The sequence below is a fragment of the Balaenoptera ricei genome, chromosome 5, assembly GCF_028023285.1.
Source record: "Balaenoptera ricei isolate mBalRic1 chromosome 5, mBalRic1.hap2, whole genome shotgun sequence".
Taxonomy (NCBI): Eukaryota; Metazoa; Chordata; class Mammalia; order Artiodactyla; family Balaenopteridae; genus Balaenoptera; species Balaenoptera ricei.
The window spans coordinates 128,946,502-128,962,699 of NC_082643.1; the positions used below are offsets into that span (position 1 = coordinate 128,946,502).

The following is a 16,198-nucleotide window of genomic DNA, read 5'->3' on the forward strand; positions in this document are numbered from 1 at the left end:
CATGTTCACATGACGTTCTCCTTGTGTATGTATCTGTCTCCAAATAAGGACACCAAGTCATTGGATTAGAACCCACCTGATGACTTCACTTTAACTTGATTACCTTGTAAAGACCCTATCTCCAAATAAGGTCATCTTCTGAGGTTACTGGAGAGTAGGGCTTCAACATATGCATTGGGGCCAGAAGGAGGTCACAATTCAACCTCTAACATAGGTCAGCCAGATTTTTTATATACAGTTTTTCTGCCTGGTAGTGTCTCTGTTACTATGGATAACATTATATATTTGAGACTTTTTTTTCTGAAAAATAAAACATCAGATTTCTTAAAGTGAAAAATTAATGTGACCTCAGTAGGTAGTAGTGACTGGATAACTTAGCAATTTTGCTATAGGAAAAATCCAGAAAAAATTTTAAATTGCTTTATTTATGAATTGCCAAGATGATTATGATTTGCAAAGTTTATAGCAAAAAGGTAATATCTATTTGGTTTTCAAACTCAGAAATTGAATTTTGTTATTTTGGTTTTAGTGTAGCAACATTGTAAAACTTAAAAGTGATATTGCCTTCAGTCAGATTGTCCTTGGTTAAGATCCCAACTCTCCTTTTTCCTATTGTTGATGATTTGGGGCAGGTTGCTTAACCTGTCTGAGTGTTTATACCAGGTTTATTAGTATATTAAAAAGGTGATCTGGGGGAAATGCATGTCCCACAGAAATTAATCAGCATATGATAATTTATGATTTTCTTTTGCCAGCATCTGAAAGATGATAGTAAAACTATTGAATGAATGAATTGAATGAGTTAATCTGAGGCCCATGTACTGATCAAAGCTCTTTTTTCCTTAAGGGAGCTTCACTATTCAGAATGTTTTCCCACAGTCTGATGGTGATAGTTCCAAAGTTAAGGTTAAAGTTCGTATTAACATCCATGGAATCTTCAGTGTGGCTAGTGCATCAGTAATTGAGAAGCAGAATATAGAAGGGGATCACAGTGATGTTCCTATGGAGACAGAAACTTCTGTTAAGAATGAAAGCAAGGATGATGTGGTATGTAGAAATTCTGTTTCAAAAAGGTTCCTCTAATATATGCAGTGTCTTAATTCTACCTGGTACTTTTAATAGTTGAAAATATTAATATCTGAGGTTTTGCTCTGAAGTTCTGCTATAGGAATCGGTATATAAACTTTTAAAAATACAATCATTAAAGAATAATTCTATTTTAAATGCTCTACATCTTTTCACATTGTAACATGCTTTTCGGAGGCTTGTGTATTTTTCATAGCATTATATGGAAAATATGCATATGTGTGTCTGGAGCCATCTTTCCTAAATTCTTTATTTCTATTAAAAACATTTATTATAGCTAGCTTTTTAGCTTACAGATAAATCCAATTCAGAATGATAAATTCTGAACTGTATACATATTTGTTTTTAGATTGAGAATACATGCTTAATAAAGAAATTTTCAGAGCTTAGTTAGGAGATATCTGTGGCAGTTGAGCAGAAGAATGTGCTGTACATTAAGTAACATTAAAACAGATTTTTGACAGTTTCTTTATGAAAGAGTTATATGACTCTAACATTGTATTTACTCTTGGCATACTATGAATGAAGGAATCTTAGGAGAAAGTTATTATATTCCATTACATAAAGTTTTCATCTTTTTATATATACTATTTGTAAGTTATTTTAATGGCTTTTGTTGGGTTTTTTTCAAATCATAATTGGAGGTCTGCCCTAGGCTTTTCATATATTTCTGCATGTTAAGAATGGATTTTAAGATTTTAAATTTCAAGACAGTTTCTCCCTTTTGTGAAAGTTGTCTTTTTGTCTGTTTTTACTAACAGTTACTATAAAATCTTTTTTTCCAGATTGATCAGAATTCTACCACTACTCCTTAAAGTACTTCGTTAAAGGACCATGGCATTTTCTTTCATTCTTCTTCCCATGTGTTATTTTCCTATTACATCCTCCCTTCCTTGAATTGAGGAGAAGGAAATACTGTCCTAATATGTTAGTGAAGATACAGTCAGTTTTTCATAAATAAACATAAGAGTAATAGGTGAAAAGTTAATTTTCTTAATTGTAGTTCACAACAATGTATGGCAGACGTTTAATCCATTTAAGATTTATTTTTTGCTAAAATTGAAAGCATTCTGTATGCCTTTTATTTTCTTTTGTTTTTAACATCTTTATTGGAGTATAATTGCTTTACAATGGTGTGTTAGTTTCTGCTTTATAACAAAGTGAATCAGCTATACATATACATATATCCCCATATCCCCTCCCTCTTGCGTCTCCCTCCCTATCCCACCCCCCTAGGTGGTCACAAAGCACCGAGCTGATCTCCCTGTGCTATGCGGCTGCTTCCCACTATCTATCTATTTTACATTTGGTAGTGTATATGAGTCCATGCCACTCTTTCACTTTGTCCCAGCTTACCCTTCCCCCTCCCCTTGTGCTCAAGTCCATTCTCTACATCTGCATCTTTATTCCTGTCCTGCCCCTAGGTTCTTCAGAACCATTTTTTTTTTTTTTAGATTCCATATATATGTGTTAGCATATGGTCTTTGTTTTCCTCTTTCTGACTTACTTCACTCTGTATGACAGACTCCAAGTCCATCCACCTTACTACAAATAACTCAATTTCGTTTCTTTTTATGGCTGAGTAATATTCCATTGTATATATGTGCCACATCTTCTTTATCCATTCATCTGTCGATGGACACTTAGGTTGCTTCCATGTCCTGGCTATTGTAAATAGAGCTGCAATGAACATTGTGGTACATGACTCTTTTTGAATTATGGTTTTCTCAGGGTATATGCCCAGTAGTGGGATTGCTGGGTTGTATGGTAGTTCTGTTTTTAGCTTTTTAAGGAACCTCCATATTGTTCTCCATAGTGGCTGTATCAATTTACATTCCCACCAACAGTGCCTTTTAGAGTGAGTTCTTTTAAAGCTATTTCACTTTCTTCACCTGTTTTTCTTCAAAGTCTCTGTGTAATGTTTTAGACCTTTAGTTTTCTCTGTATCATGTTAGTGAATCCTGGGAACTAAAAACAAGGAGAGTATGGCACCCATTTTCTACCTCTCCTAGCATTTCTTATTTGCTGCTTCTGTTTGTCTGTGGGCTTGAAATCCAGTTAGCCAGTCCTTTCGGATGATCTCTTGAATGTGGACTTAAAAAACTCACTCATGAATAAAATGTATGAATTTATAACATCTGCTTTGGCCATTCAGAGATTGATCTGCTTACAAGAGTGTTTTCGGCTTACCAGAACCCAGGTAGTTGGTGTTCCGTATAAGGTATTTCTTCTTCTTAAGTGAGATGTTCCTGATTATTTCTTTTATAATTTATATAATCAAGAGCCAAAAAAAAGGTAACTAACGTTATGGATCATATACTTAGCATTGTGAGTGAGCACATTCACATATATTAATCTCCTTTTAAATCCCTACCTTAGCTGATATGATAGGTGTTGAATAAATTGTAGTTTATTTCCTTATTCTTGCTAATAACGTAAGTTATCTCCTTATCGTTGCTTTTAACATAAGGGGTGATGTTGAGTACCCTGCTGTGCAAAAGACATCCTGTGTACTGTATTGCATAATGGTTCTCTCTAGGACTTCTCTCTTTAATTCTGTATCCAGAAGTTTAAAAGCTTAAGGCTTAAATACCATTATAGAGCCCCTTCCCCCCTCCCAAAATGTGAACAAATTCAAAGTATTTGAAGCTAATTGGAAGCTAATTGTTTTAAGCTTTACAGCAGAAGCTTTATAGCTGAAGGTTCTTTTTACGGTTCCCTAGTTGCTGACATTGCTGGCTCTGAGGTCAATGAAACCCAGACATATATCAGTGAGCAACAGTAGGAGTTCTTTGTTTTTTTCTCTCTTTGCATGAGAGTCAATTTATGAGAGATTATTTTATGGGCCTCATTTTTTCATTAAAAATTAAGATGGCTTCGATTTTCCTGAAAAACCATAAAATAGATTGCCAACTTTTCTTCAATACAGTATAAGGATGTCTCAGAAAATGGACACTTTTCTTCTAGGTATTTAATAATATCTGGACATATTAGGAAGGTATTACAACTTAGGCTTCATGGCACAGTGAAGGATCAAAGAGACTATTTATCATACTAATGTACCACAATTTATTCCCCAGTTGTTGACAATTTGGGTGTTTATCTTTTTATCTATTTTTTAATTCAAAATATCTGATTACTTATATGTACCAGGTACTGTTCTAGGCACTGAGGATACAGTGGTATTAAGCAAGATAAAGAAGGTCCCCACCCATCTGTAACTTACATTCTAATGGAAAAGGATAGGCAAGAAGCAACAAGATACCATATAAATATAAAGGAAATTAACAGCAGGGGATGCATAGTGGAAATTAAGTGATGAGGAAAGCCACCTGTGAGGAAGGAAAAGGAAAGCTAGCCTGAAAGATGAAAAGGCAGTTTGAGAGTAAGGAGCAGGTAGGTAGTTATCCAGACAGAGAGAATAACAAAGGCCCTGACGGCAGGATACCCTTTTTTATTGTTACAGATACTAAGGTAGCTGATAATATAAAATATAGAAAAGGGGAGAGTGACAAAACAAAAAGAAATTGAGAAGGTAGGTCAAGGGACAGATTAGATAATTATTCTGGATTTTATTCTTAAGTGCTTTTTCATTTATTCAGCGAATAACTAGAAGTACCTAAATTGTGTGTTTGGATATAGCAGTCAATAGAAAGACAGTCTCAGCCCTCGTGGAGAAGCCAAAGTCTAGAGGCACGTCCATTAACTTACCCGCTAGTGATAATATTCCTATGAACCTTCTTAAAATTATTTTAAAAGACTAACAGGTTACTCTCATATCAACTGTAAGATGTACAGTTTTCCACTTAATATATCTGAAATTGGGATGGGTCATGCAAATGATAATATCTTATATTCACTGTTGCCTATGGCAGTAATCATGAGAAGTTCTCATCATCTGTCTATACATGTGTGAACTTGGTTGTTATTCCTAATGGCATGAGTAAGCAATTGCAACCCCTTGACATTAAACAGATTGTTTAAGGACCATTCAAGGAAGGAATATCAGTCCTGGTTGTTGTCCGAAAATAGTCTATTGACTCCTTCTGGTAAGATAAAGAAAAAAGCATCATAAAACTTGTAGAATAGAGGACTTCCTTTGGCAGTCCAGTGGTTAAGACTCCACTGCAGGGGGCACGGGTTCAATCCCTGGTTGGGGAACTAAGATACCGCCTGCCACATGGCGCAGCCACAAAAAAAAAAACTTGTAGAAGAGGTATCAGTGGCTTATTAGAGACCATACTGGAGCAATTTTTAAACAAATGGCTGGGTCACTAATGCTCTTGATGGCACAGAGAACAATATTGTGTAGAATAATTCAAACATCAACAACTGAATCAAGTGATTCAGAAGAGTTGGATTCTTAATGTGAAGTAGTTTTAGAAATACCTTAACCATATTATTTGATTTATTTCTTTCAGAGATATGAATATATACACAATAGAAGAGCTCTTTCAATAAGTATAAAATAAAAATGCTAAGTGATAAAGTATTTTGGCTTTAATTAGCAGCATTGTTTTCTTAGTATTACATGAAATAGAGTTATTAATGTATTTTTGTCTTTCTGCTTTACCCCAACTCACCACTATAACACATTTTCCACCTCTTTTCCATCATAGGGTTGGGGAAATTGTAGAGTTGGAAGGTGGTAGGGCAGGGAGGATGGGGGTGGAATTTCAGTAGCTGACCTTTTAACTACAAAGAACAGTGGTGTAAATTATCTTCTAACTTGTTTTTCTCTTTGGCACAAATAAGCATTTATTCAGGATAGCCTTCTGGACATTATATGTATACTTAACTCCATATATATATATATGAAGACCTAAATTATCCTGATTCCTGAATTCCAAGCTTTCTCCTTTTTAGGAGGATGGTGGTGGGTAAGATTAAGAAAGACCAGAAAAACTTAATACTTGTGATTGTTTGCCAAGTGGAGAGTCCATCTTGGCAATCTTATGGGTTGAAAATTTGTCTTTTAGACATTAAAAAAAAATATTAAAAGTTTACATTGTAATAATTCAGAGACATCTACTTTGACAGTTTTGATACATTTCGTTTGAGTATTTTCCTACATTTAAAAAATATAATTGAATTTATGTGTAATACTTAAATTTTGTATCTTTTTCTCTTTATTTTCCCACATTAAGTTCTTTATAAACATTTTTCATGTCAAGTTTAATGTTCTCTTTTTTTGTGAATCTTGGTTTGTGAATTTGACTTGAGAACAATTTTCCATTTATTTTGCAGTTATTTGGCCACAGGTGAATGAAACAAGATTTATTCACATAGCATCAAATAGATCTTTTCATCTTACTTACTACCTGTTAATCTAATTATTTATAGTTACTCTCAAAAACAGCTTCTACTTCACTGTGTTCACACATTTGAAAACAGGCTTGAACTCTAAGCTGCTGTTCATTACCAAACAAATAGAAAAAAGAAAGAAAGAAAAAGACTACAGATATTGTCAATTACATATTTTCTTTGCAGGATAAAATGCAGGTTGACCAGGAAGAAGAGGGTCATCAAAAATGTCATGCTGAACACACTCCAGAAGAAGAAATTGATCATACAGGAACCAAAACAAAGGTTTGTTATACTGTGGTTGTGTCTTTTTGAGATTGATATTTTGAGTTAATACATTTGCTGTGTAATGCATGCTTTTAATACACCTGGTGTTTTTAATTTCGTATTATGAAAGCATATAACCAGAATAAATACATTTCAGTGATTCACTATAGAAGATTTTTAAAAGAATGAATAAAATTATATTTTGGCAGGAAAAAAAGATGTTTTTCATTAATTTTTTTTTCTCATTAAAAATCATGTAATCTCAGAAAATAGAAACCGGAATAGGACAAATGAAGAAAACTTAAATTAGCAATAATGCTGCATCTGAATATTAACCACTCTAAGCATTTTGCTGCATATCATAAAGCATTTTTTTTGTGCAAAATAATATTTTTGGAAGTAAAATTTTAAAGGGTAAATGACTCTATTATTAAGAGTCATTATTTTATTAAAAAATGATTGCTGATAGAAGAGAACGGAGAAACACCCTGCCCCAGTCACCCAGATGAATGTGGCTACAGCTCTAAACTATCATCTTTGACAGATTTTTCTAACCTGAATAGAATTTAATCTGTGATGGTTAGCTGTATAGATTTTTTCCAAAGGCTATAAAGATTCAGTTATAAATCCTAGTTGCTCAAGTAATATAAAACCTGAAACCCATTTTTCTAAATTTTTTATTTTATTCAGTATGTTTGCCTTTAATTATTCAACAGCTCTATTGAGATATAATTTACATACCATCCAATTCTCCCATTTAAAAGTACAATTCAAAGGTTTTTAATATACTCACAGAGTTATGCAGTCATTATCACAATTTTACAACATTTTCATCACTCCAAAAAGAAGCCCTGTACCCATTAGCAGTAACTCTTTATTTTCCTCCCAACCCTCTCCCTGCCAGCTCTAGGCACCCACTAATCTTTTTGTCTCATTGACTTGCCTGTTCTGGACATTTCATATAAATACAGTGGTACAATATGTAGTCCTTTAATGACTGGCTTCTTTCACTAAGCATGTTCTGGACATTTCATATAAACACAGTCATGCAATATGTAGTACTTTAATGACTGGCTTCTTTCACTAACCATGTTTTCAAGGTTCATCCAGGTTGTAGGATATATCAGTACTTCATTCCCTTTTATGGCTGAGTAATATTGTATCATACAGATGCATACCACATGTATTCATTCATCAGCTGATGGACACTTAGATTGTTTCTACTTTTTGACTATTACGAATAATGGTATTATGAACAATCATATACAGGTTTTGTGTGGATGTATATTTTCATTTTTCTTCGGTGTGTACCTAGGAATGGAATTGCTGGGTCATATGGTATCTCTGTGTTTAACAATTTGAGGAACTGCCCAACTGTTTTCCAAAATGGCTGCAATATTTTACTATGTTGTCAAAAATGTATGAGGGTTCCCATTTCTCTATATCCTCACCAACTCTTCTTTTCCTCTTTTTTTTTTTTTATTATAGTCATCCTAGTGGTATGAAATGGCATGTCATCGTGGTTTTTATTTTATTTATTTATTTTTGGCTGGGTTGGGTCTTCGTTGTGGTGCGCGGGCTTCTCATTGTGGTGGCTTCTCTTGTTGCGGAGCACGGGCTCTAGGCACGCGGGCTTCAGTAGTTGTGGCATGCGGGCTTTAGAGTGCAGGCTCAGTAGTTGTGGCACACGGGCTTAGTTGCTCTGCGGCATGTGGGATCTTCCCGGACCAGGGCTCAAACCCGTGTCCCCTGCATTGGCAGGCAGATTCTTAACCACTGTGCCACCAGGGAAGCCCTCACTGTGGTTTTAATTTGTATTTCCAGCACAATATTTTTTATGTAGAAAGATTTAGTGTATACAGGGTGTAAAATACTATCAATATTAAAATAATGTTTTTAATTAAAGTATAGTAGATGATAATAGTTTTGTTTGATTTTACTTTGTTTCATCAGAAATCAGTCTCTTAAATTTCTAAAACTAGCTTAAAAATATATTTACACTTTTCTTGCATTTCTTTTGCAGTCTGTATCCTCAGATAATCAAGAGCGATTAAACCAGACCATTAAAAAAGGAAGAGTCAAGAGTATTGATCTACCTATCCAGAGTAGCCTGTGTAGGCAATTGGGCCAAGATCTTCTCAACATCTACATTGAAAATGAGGTATATAAATCAGAATTGATGTTGAAGTAGGTGGTAGTGTGTTCTGAAATTTTTGTAGAAGTAAATGATTATCCCTCAAATTTGTGGAACTAGGCTATAACTCATAAGGAATTATTAAATAGATTATTGAACTACTTTATTTTGGACAAAATGCTGAGCTGTATTTGTGTCATGTACAGTGTAACTTTCATCTTAGTTACATGAAAAACATGGATTGTCTCCACTATAGAGAAAGGCCTTTCCAATACTAGTAATTCTTAACCCCTTTTATTGTGTCTTAATAGTAGCACACCCAGCAGACATTGTATAGGAAAGTATTACCAGCTCCCCTCTTCTAATGTGTTGTCCTTAAAGATTAAGGTTCAATTCAGAATGTTTTCTGACTTCCATTTAATACTTTTTAGAATCTGTTGTCATTCTTGAAATTTTCTTTACATATTTACATGTTTCATTTTACAGTCTCTTGAGGAAAAAAGTTTGGTTTCTTTACCAATAGTTGTGTGTAAAAAGTAATTTTTTTATATTAAAATTTACACTTAAGTGGTAGTTACTAATTTCTACGGGCTTGACTGGCATTAAAGAAGGTCAGTTTTCTTTGAAGTGCCACATACTCTCCAATTGCTGCATGTTATTCTGGGAATTTCCTCAAGAGATTTTTGACTTTACAATGCTGCTCTTTCTAGTACCTAAGTATATCACCTATTCATTAATTATTAAAGGCTACACTTTATGTGAAGCAAGCATTTCTAGAGATCCTGAATAATTCTGAATTTGTATGATTTGAGACTAATTTTCTCCAAGGAATGAATTGTGGGGAAGTGCAGCTAATGATAACTTTTGTGTATAAGATTTTTTCTTAAATTCTTAAATGGCTCACTATTTTTTTTTTTTAAATAAAATTATTTTATTTATTTATTTTTGGCTGCGTTGGGTCTTCGTTGCTGCGGTGAGCGGGGGCTACTCTTCATTGCGGTGCACAGGCTTCTCATAGCGGTGGCTTCTCGTTGTGGAGCATGGGCTCTAGGTGCGTGGGCTTCACTAGTTGCAGCATGCGGGCTCAGTAGTTGTGGCTCGCGGGCTCTGGAGCACAGGCTCAGTAGTTGTGGCGCACGGGCTTAGTTGCTCTGGGGCATGTGAGATCTTCCCAGACCAGGGATTGAACCCGTGTCCCCAGCATTGGCAGGCGGATTCTTAACCACTGTGCCACCAGGGAAGTCCATGTCTCACTATGTTTTTTTCAAATTGGAATATAGTTACTTCACAATGTTGTGTTAGTTTCTGCTCTACAGCAAAGTGAATCAGTTATACCTATACATATATCCACTCTTTTTTAGATTTCCTGTCTCACTATTTTAAATTCACAAATATCAGTGCATTGTAGTATTATGTTTAAAATACTGTTTTTGTTAAAGTACAAATTTTGTTTTTTATTAGTCTTCAGATTCTTTGCTTTTGATTTGACAATAATGATTTTTGTTAACATCGTTAAATACTTTGATATCTTATTTAATCCTCAAACCTATGAAGTGTAAGTACTCTTTTAATAGATGAGGAAACAGGCAGAGGTAGACTGAATCACCCAAGTTCAGAGAGTAACCTTTTGTTTTGGAGCCAGGTAGTCTGTCTCCAAAGTTCAAGATCACAACCGCTATACTGTGTCACTTACCAAAGCCAACATTTATTCAGTACCAGTTATGTGTCAGGCACTGTACTAAATATTTTATGTGAATTACATCAATCTTATTAACAGCCATACGAGACAGATAGAAGTAAGCACTCTAGGATAAGAAAACTGAGGCTTAGGTTAGGTGACTTTGCTGCAATTTCAAAGGTAGTAAGTGGGAAACCTGGGATTTGAACACCAATATGTACAATGACATAGTCTATGGTTATTTTTTTAAAAAGCTTTTATTGAGGTATAATTCACATACCATACAGTTCACCAATTTAAAGTGTACAGTTCAGTGGCTTTTGGTATTACATTATTAATTTTTTAAATTGTGGTAAAATACATATAACGTGAAATTTGCCATTTTGACCATTTTTAAGTGTACAACAATTCAGTGACATTAATTATATTCACAGTTATATAACCATTGCCACTATCTTTTTTAAAGATTTATTTATTATTTATTTTATTTATTTTTGGCTGCATTGGGTCTTAGTTGTGGCACACAGGATCTTCGTTGAGGCATGCAGGATCTTTCGTTGCAGTGCGCAGGCTTCTCTCTCGTTGTGGTGTGCAGGTTTTCTCTTCTCTAGTTGTGGTGCTTGGGCTCTGTAGTTGTGGTGAGTGGGTTCCAGAGCGCATGGGCTCTGTAGTTTGCGGCACGCGGGCTGTAGTTGAGGCACGTGAGCTCAATGGTTGTGGCACATGGGATCTTAGTTCCCTGACCAGGGATCAAACCCGCATCCCCTGCATTCTAAGGCAGATTCTTTACCACTGGACCACCAGGGGAGTCCCACCATTGCCACTATCTTTTCCAAAACCTTTTCATCACCCCAAACAGAAACTGTAACCATTAAGTAATAACTCTCATTCCTCCCTTCCCCCAACCCCCAGTAAACCAATCTATCAATACTTTCTGTCTCTATGAATTTGGTAGATAACTCATATAAATGTAATCATAGAATATTTGTCCTTTTGTATCTGGCTTATTTCACTTAGCATAATGTTTTCAAGGTTTATCCACTTTGTAACATGTATCAGAACTTTATTTCTTTTTATAGTAGAGTAACATTCCATTTTGTATGTATACATTTTATCCATTCATCTGTTACAGATCAAGTGAGTTGTTTCCACCTTTTGGCTATTGTGAATAATGCTGCAGTGAACATTGGCATACAAATATGTTTGCGTTCCTGCTTTCAACTTTTTGGTTATATACCTAGGAGTGAAATTGCTGGGTCATAGTGTAATTCTTTTTTTTTTTTTTTTTTTAGAATTTATTTATTTATTTATTTATTATTAATTTTTTTTTGGCTGTGTTGAGTCTTTGTTGCTGCGCGCGGGCCTTCTCCAGTTGCGGTGAGTGGGGGGCCACTCCTTGCCGCGGTGCGGGGGCCCCTCACTGCAGTGGCTTCTCCTGCTGCGGAGCATGGGCTCCAGGTGCGCAGGCTTCAGCAGTTGTGGCACACGGACTCAGTAGTTGTGGCTCGGGGGCTCTAGAGCGCAGGCCCAGTAGTCGTGGAGCATGGGCCCAGCTGCTCCGCAGCATGTGGGATCTTCCCAGACCAGGGCTTGAACCCGCATCCCCTGCACTGGCAGGCAGACGCGCAACCACTATGCCACCAGGAAAGCCCCATATTGTAATTCTTTGTTTAGCTTCTTTAGGAGCCACCAAACTGTTTTTTCCCTAAGCTGCAGTATTTTACATTCCCAACAGCAACGTACAATGGTTTCAAATTCTCCAAATCATCACCAACACTTATGTTCCATTTCTTTGATTATAGTCATCCTAGTAGGTGTGAAGTGGTATTTCATTGCAGTTTTGGTTTGTATTTCCCTAGTGTTTTCATGGCAGCTAATCTGAAACTTTTTGAATAGGGGAAGATGATAATGCAGGATAAATTAGAGAAAGAAAGAAATGATGCGAAGAATGCTGTTGAAGAATATGTATATGATTTTAGGGACAAGCTTGGCACTGTCTATGAAAAATTCATCACACAAGAAGTAAGTCTAAATTTTGTAGTTTTTTATGAGAACTATTTAAATGTTTGCTTGAGAATGCTAATATGAATTATGTAAATAAATGTACCAAATGTGTTATTGTTGTCAATCTTTTTGAGTACATTTAGGAATGGTTCTTAGTTATTTTTCCAAATTGCAGAAGGCTGGTGAGAAAGATGTTTATAAACAAAAAGTCAGAAGAAAAATAATTTTTTACACTTGAAAAAAATTTTGTCCTTCCTTGATGACTTTTATTTCTAAGGAGAGCATTTTCAATCAGTATCTCTTAAATGTATAACTAGGACTTGAGAAAACTGTCTGCAATATTGGAGGACACAGAAAATTGGCTTTATGAAGAAGGAGAGGACCAAGCTAAACAGATTTATGTGGATAAGCTTCAAGAACTAAAGGTAAACTTTTTAAAGTCCATGTTAGTGTTGAACAGAACATTAAGTTGTCCTAAAAATTATGGTGTAAGAGCACAGTGTATGTGTTTAATAAATAAATATATAAAAAATTACTAAGGCAGGTATGTGTAAGAGGAAGTGTTCTCTGAATTTGAGAGGTGAGTAATGCTACATGATAACTGAAATTAAATAATGTATAATCATATTTGTCTATCATGATACTCAGATATAAAAATTTAGCAGATGACCAGAGTGTTAATATTACTTTCATAAAAGCCATGTTTCTGAGATGTCATTAAGAAGTGATTTGTCAGCCTGACCCCTTATCCATTATTGCTCTGCTTCTTTCCCCCTTGACTGCTCCGATTTTGAGGAGTAATACACTGCCCTTTTGTATTTTCACATTGTAACTAATGTGAAATTAGTGGGACACCAGGCCAGCAAAGAACTTGAGAAATAGTACCCCTGCTCTTCAGTGTCCTTTTACAAAGAAATAAGGAGATGTGTCCACCAGCTGCCCTTTTTCTACTAGGTCAGTGGTCTGACTTTAAGAAAAGACCACTATTACTCTTTTCCTTCTGCTTGCTACCCAGCGCTCCCCCACACAGAAAAAAAAATGCTTTAAAAGATTAGAAGTTAAGATTGGAAAGATGACAGGAAATTTTAGTCTTTCCTTCTTTGTGTGAATCGTAGCAGTGCTTTAATGTGCACATGAATTACCAGGGGCCCTTATTGAAAAGCAAATTATGGTTCAGTATATCTGACTTGGGCCCATGATTCTGCATTTTTTAATAAGCTTCTGGGAGATTCTGATGCTGCTGGTCCCTGAACCATTCTTTGAGTAGCAAGTGAATACACAGATGCTAAGTGATGACATTAGTAAGGACTTCTAGCGTATGGGAAAAGGAAGCCCTTCAGGGATTGGCGGGGGCGGCGTGTGCAAAAGAAGTTACTTAACTTAAAAGCAAAAGAAGTTAATACCTTGCAAAAATTACCTTCATGCCAATAAATTACTTTCAAAGGGAATAATTAAAAAGCAACTTGAAAACCTAAGCTTATGAACGCAAAACTAGCTTTACTGTATTTTATCTTGGTGGTTTTTACTCCCCATCTCCCTAAAATATATATACTTGGGGCTAGAGGAGCAAACCAGGCAGCTGAGGCTAACAGAAATAACTGAAAAGCCCAGCAGCTCCCAGAATGGATTATTTCGCTTCAAGTATATAAGTAACCATAGAAATGAATGTTATAGATGTTTTCACAGGCTTTACTGTTTTTTTGAGATGGCTTTTAGGAATTAAAAATGCTTTCAGGGGCTTCCCTGGTGGCGCAGTGGTTGAGAGTCTGCCTGCCAATGCAGGGGACACAGGTTCGAGCCCTGGTCTGGGAAGATCCCACATGCCGCGGAGCAACTGGGCCCGTGAGCCACAGCTACTGAGCCTGCGCGTCTGGAGCCTGTGCTCCGCAACAAGAGAGGCCGCGATAGTGAGAGGCCCGCGCACCGCGATGAAGAGTGGCCCCCGCTCGCCGCAACTGGAGAAGGCCCTCGCACAGAAACGAAGACCCAACACAGCCAAAAATAAACAAATAAATTAATTTAAAAAAAAATGCTTTCAAAAACATTGACAATAAAAAGTATAATGTGTAAATAGACTAAATGCAATATGGTATCCTGGAACAGAAAAAGATGAAATCCACATAATCTGGAGTTCAGTTAATAGTAATACACCAGTGTTGGTTTCTTAGTTTTGACAAATGTACCACGATGGTATAAGATGTTAACATTAGAGAAAAGGTGCTTGGCTCTTCATTGTTTCCTTTGTAACTTTTCTGAAAACCTAAAATTGCTGTAAAATAAGCTGATTTTTATTTAAATATGTAAAGGATTTGAAAGAAAATATTTGTTTTTCTAATGCATTCCCCTCCTCAAAGTTATAGGAGGCTGTTTTAAAATTTAGAATCTCCCTCCTACCAGGCAGCTGGGGCAAGGGGCTGAATGGGTCTTTTTGTTTTTAAGCACTATACTTAAAATACACATCTTAATCTAATGAATAAATATAACATAAATAATATTCAGTAGGTATTAAATATCAGGAAATCCCAGTAATCATGTTGCTTTTAGAGTTATATGCATTATAAATATTTGAAACCAAGTTTCAAATACATGAATTCTGCACGCAGCATATAGTCCTTATGGTTTTCTTAATGGTTTTATAGACTTTTAACACGTAACTTTAAAGTAATTGAAGTTTTTCTTTGGATTTGGGAGGAATCAAGAGGTAATCTTAATGAATGAGAGAAGACAGGCATTCCTGTGTAGGATTCAATAAGCAAATAATCATCTCCACATAGGAAAATAAGAGGGGGGACATATTTTAATCTGACCACCTTTCTTTCCTATTCATCATTCTGTAAGGGCCCAATAAAAGTTTTCTGTTAATAACTTTTTCTTTTTAAAAAACTTACGTTAACAGAAATATGGCCAGCCTATTCAAATGAGGTACGTGGAACATGAAGAGAGACCAAAAGCTTTAAACGACTTGGGAAAAAAGATCCAACTTGTCATGAAAGTTATAGAAGCATACAGAAACAAGGTATTGAATTCATAAAGTAAACTGGTGATGATGGTAATGTGTGTATTACGCAGAGAGGGTGGGGTAAATCTAAAAATTCTCAACTACAAAGCTATAGCAGTTGTTGCTACCAAGTTCCAGAGACATTGTGCACCAAACTTAAAACTTTTTTTCTTTATTGTAAAATTATCAGTAAAGGATACTGATAATTTAAAATACAGTGCAGATATGTGGCTTTAATCTTTTAAAATTCCCTAAAACTATATTATAAATTAATCCAGTGACCAAATTCATTGTTTTCTTCTTAGGGGTTTCATTATAGTGCAAAAGGTTTTTTTGGACCTTTTTTAATTTACAGGCCTCTTTGAAACTGGACTCTGCTAGCATTCATTTTGTCCCTTGGCCTCTTTTTCTTTTGGTTGCACTTTGTCTTCCAGTCTTTCAGTCATCTGTAACTCCCGTATCATTTATTGTTTTATATATATGTGCCCAAATCTATCTTACTACCCTTAACCTTTCCACTGTTTTTCAGCCTCAAATGTTTAGTTATATAGATAATATCTCCATTTCGATGTAACAGTAAGATTTGACAAAATTAAGCTGATGATTTTTTCCCTCTAAATCAGAGGTTAGCAGACTTTTTCTTTAAATGAACACATAATAAATATTTTAGGCTCTGTAGGCCTACCATCTCTATACAGCTACGCAACTTTGCCATTGTAGTGCAAGA

General features: G+C 35.5%; 1 protein-coding gene across 2 annotated transcripts in view; it reads left to right on the forward strand.

The window, feature by feature from the left end:
• Positions 1 to 16,198, forward strand: part of HSPA4L (heat shock protein family A (Hsp70) member 4 like) — a 50,167-nt gene that overhangs the window by 25,035 nt on the left and 8,934 nt on the right. Inside the window, exons 12-17 of one of the 2 annotated variants that reach the window (XM_059923568.1) lie at positions 848 to 1,047; positions 6,577 to 6,675; positions 8,681 to 8,818; positions 12,366 to 12,491; positions 12,791 to 12,898; positions 14,256 to 14,576. In XM_059923568.1, coding sequence (XP_059779551.1) covers positions 848 to 1,047; positions 6,577 to 6,675; positions 8,681 to 8,818; positions 12,366 to 12,491; positions 12,791 to 12,898; positions 14,256 to 14,333 — 749 coding nt within the window. In that variant the 3' untranslated portion in view covers positions 14,334 to 14,576. Of the gene's footprint in view, positions 1 to 847; positions 1,048 to 6,576; positions 6,676 to 8,680; positions 8,819 to 12,365; positions 12,492 to 12,790; positions 12,899 to 14,255; positions 14,577 to 15,369; positions 15,490 to 16,198 lie in introns of those variants that run through there. The other variant, XM_059923567.1, reaches the window with a different exon arrangement.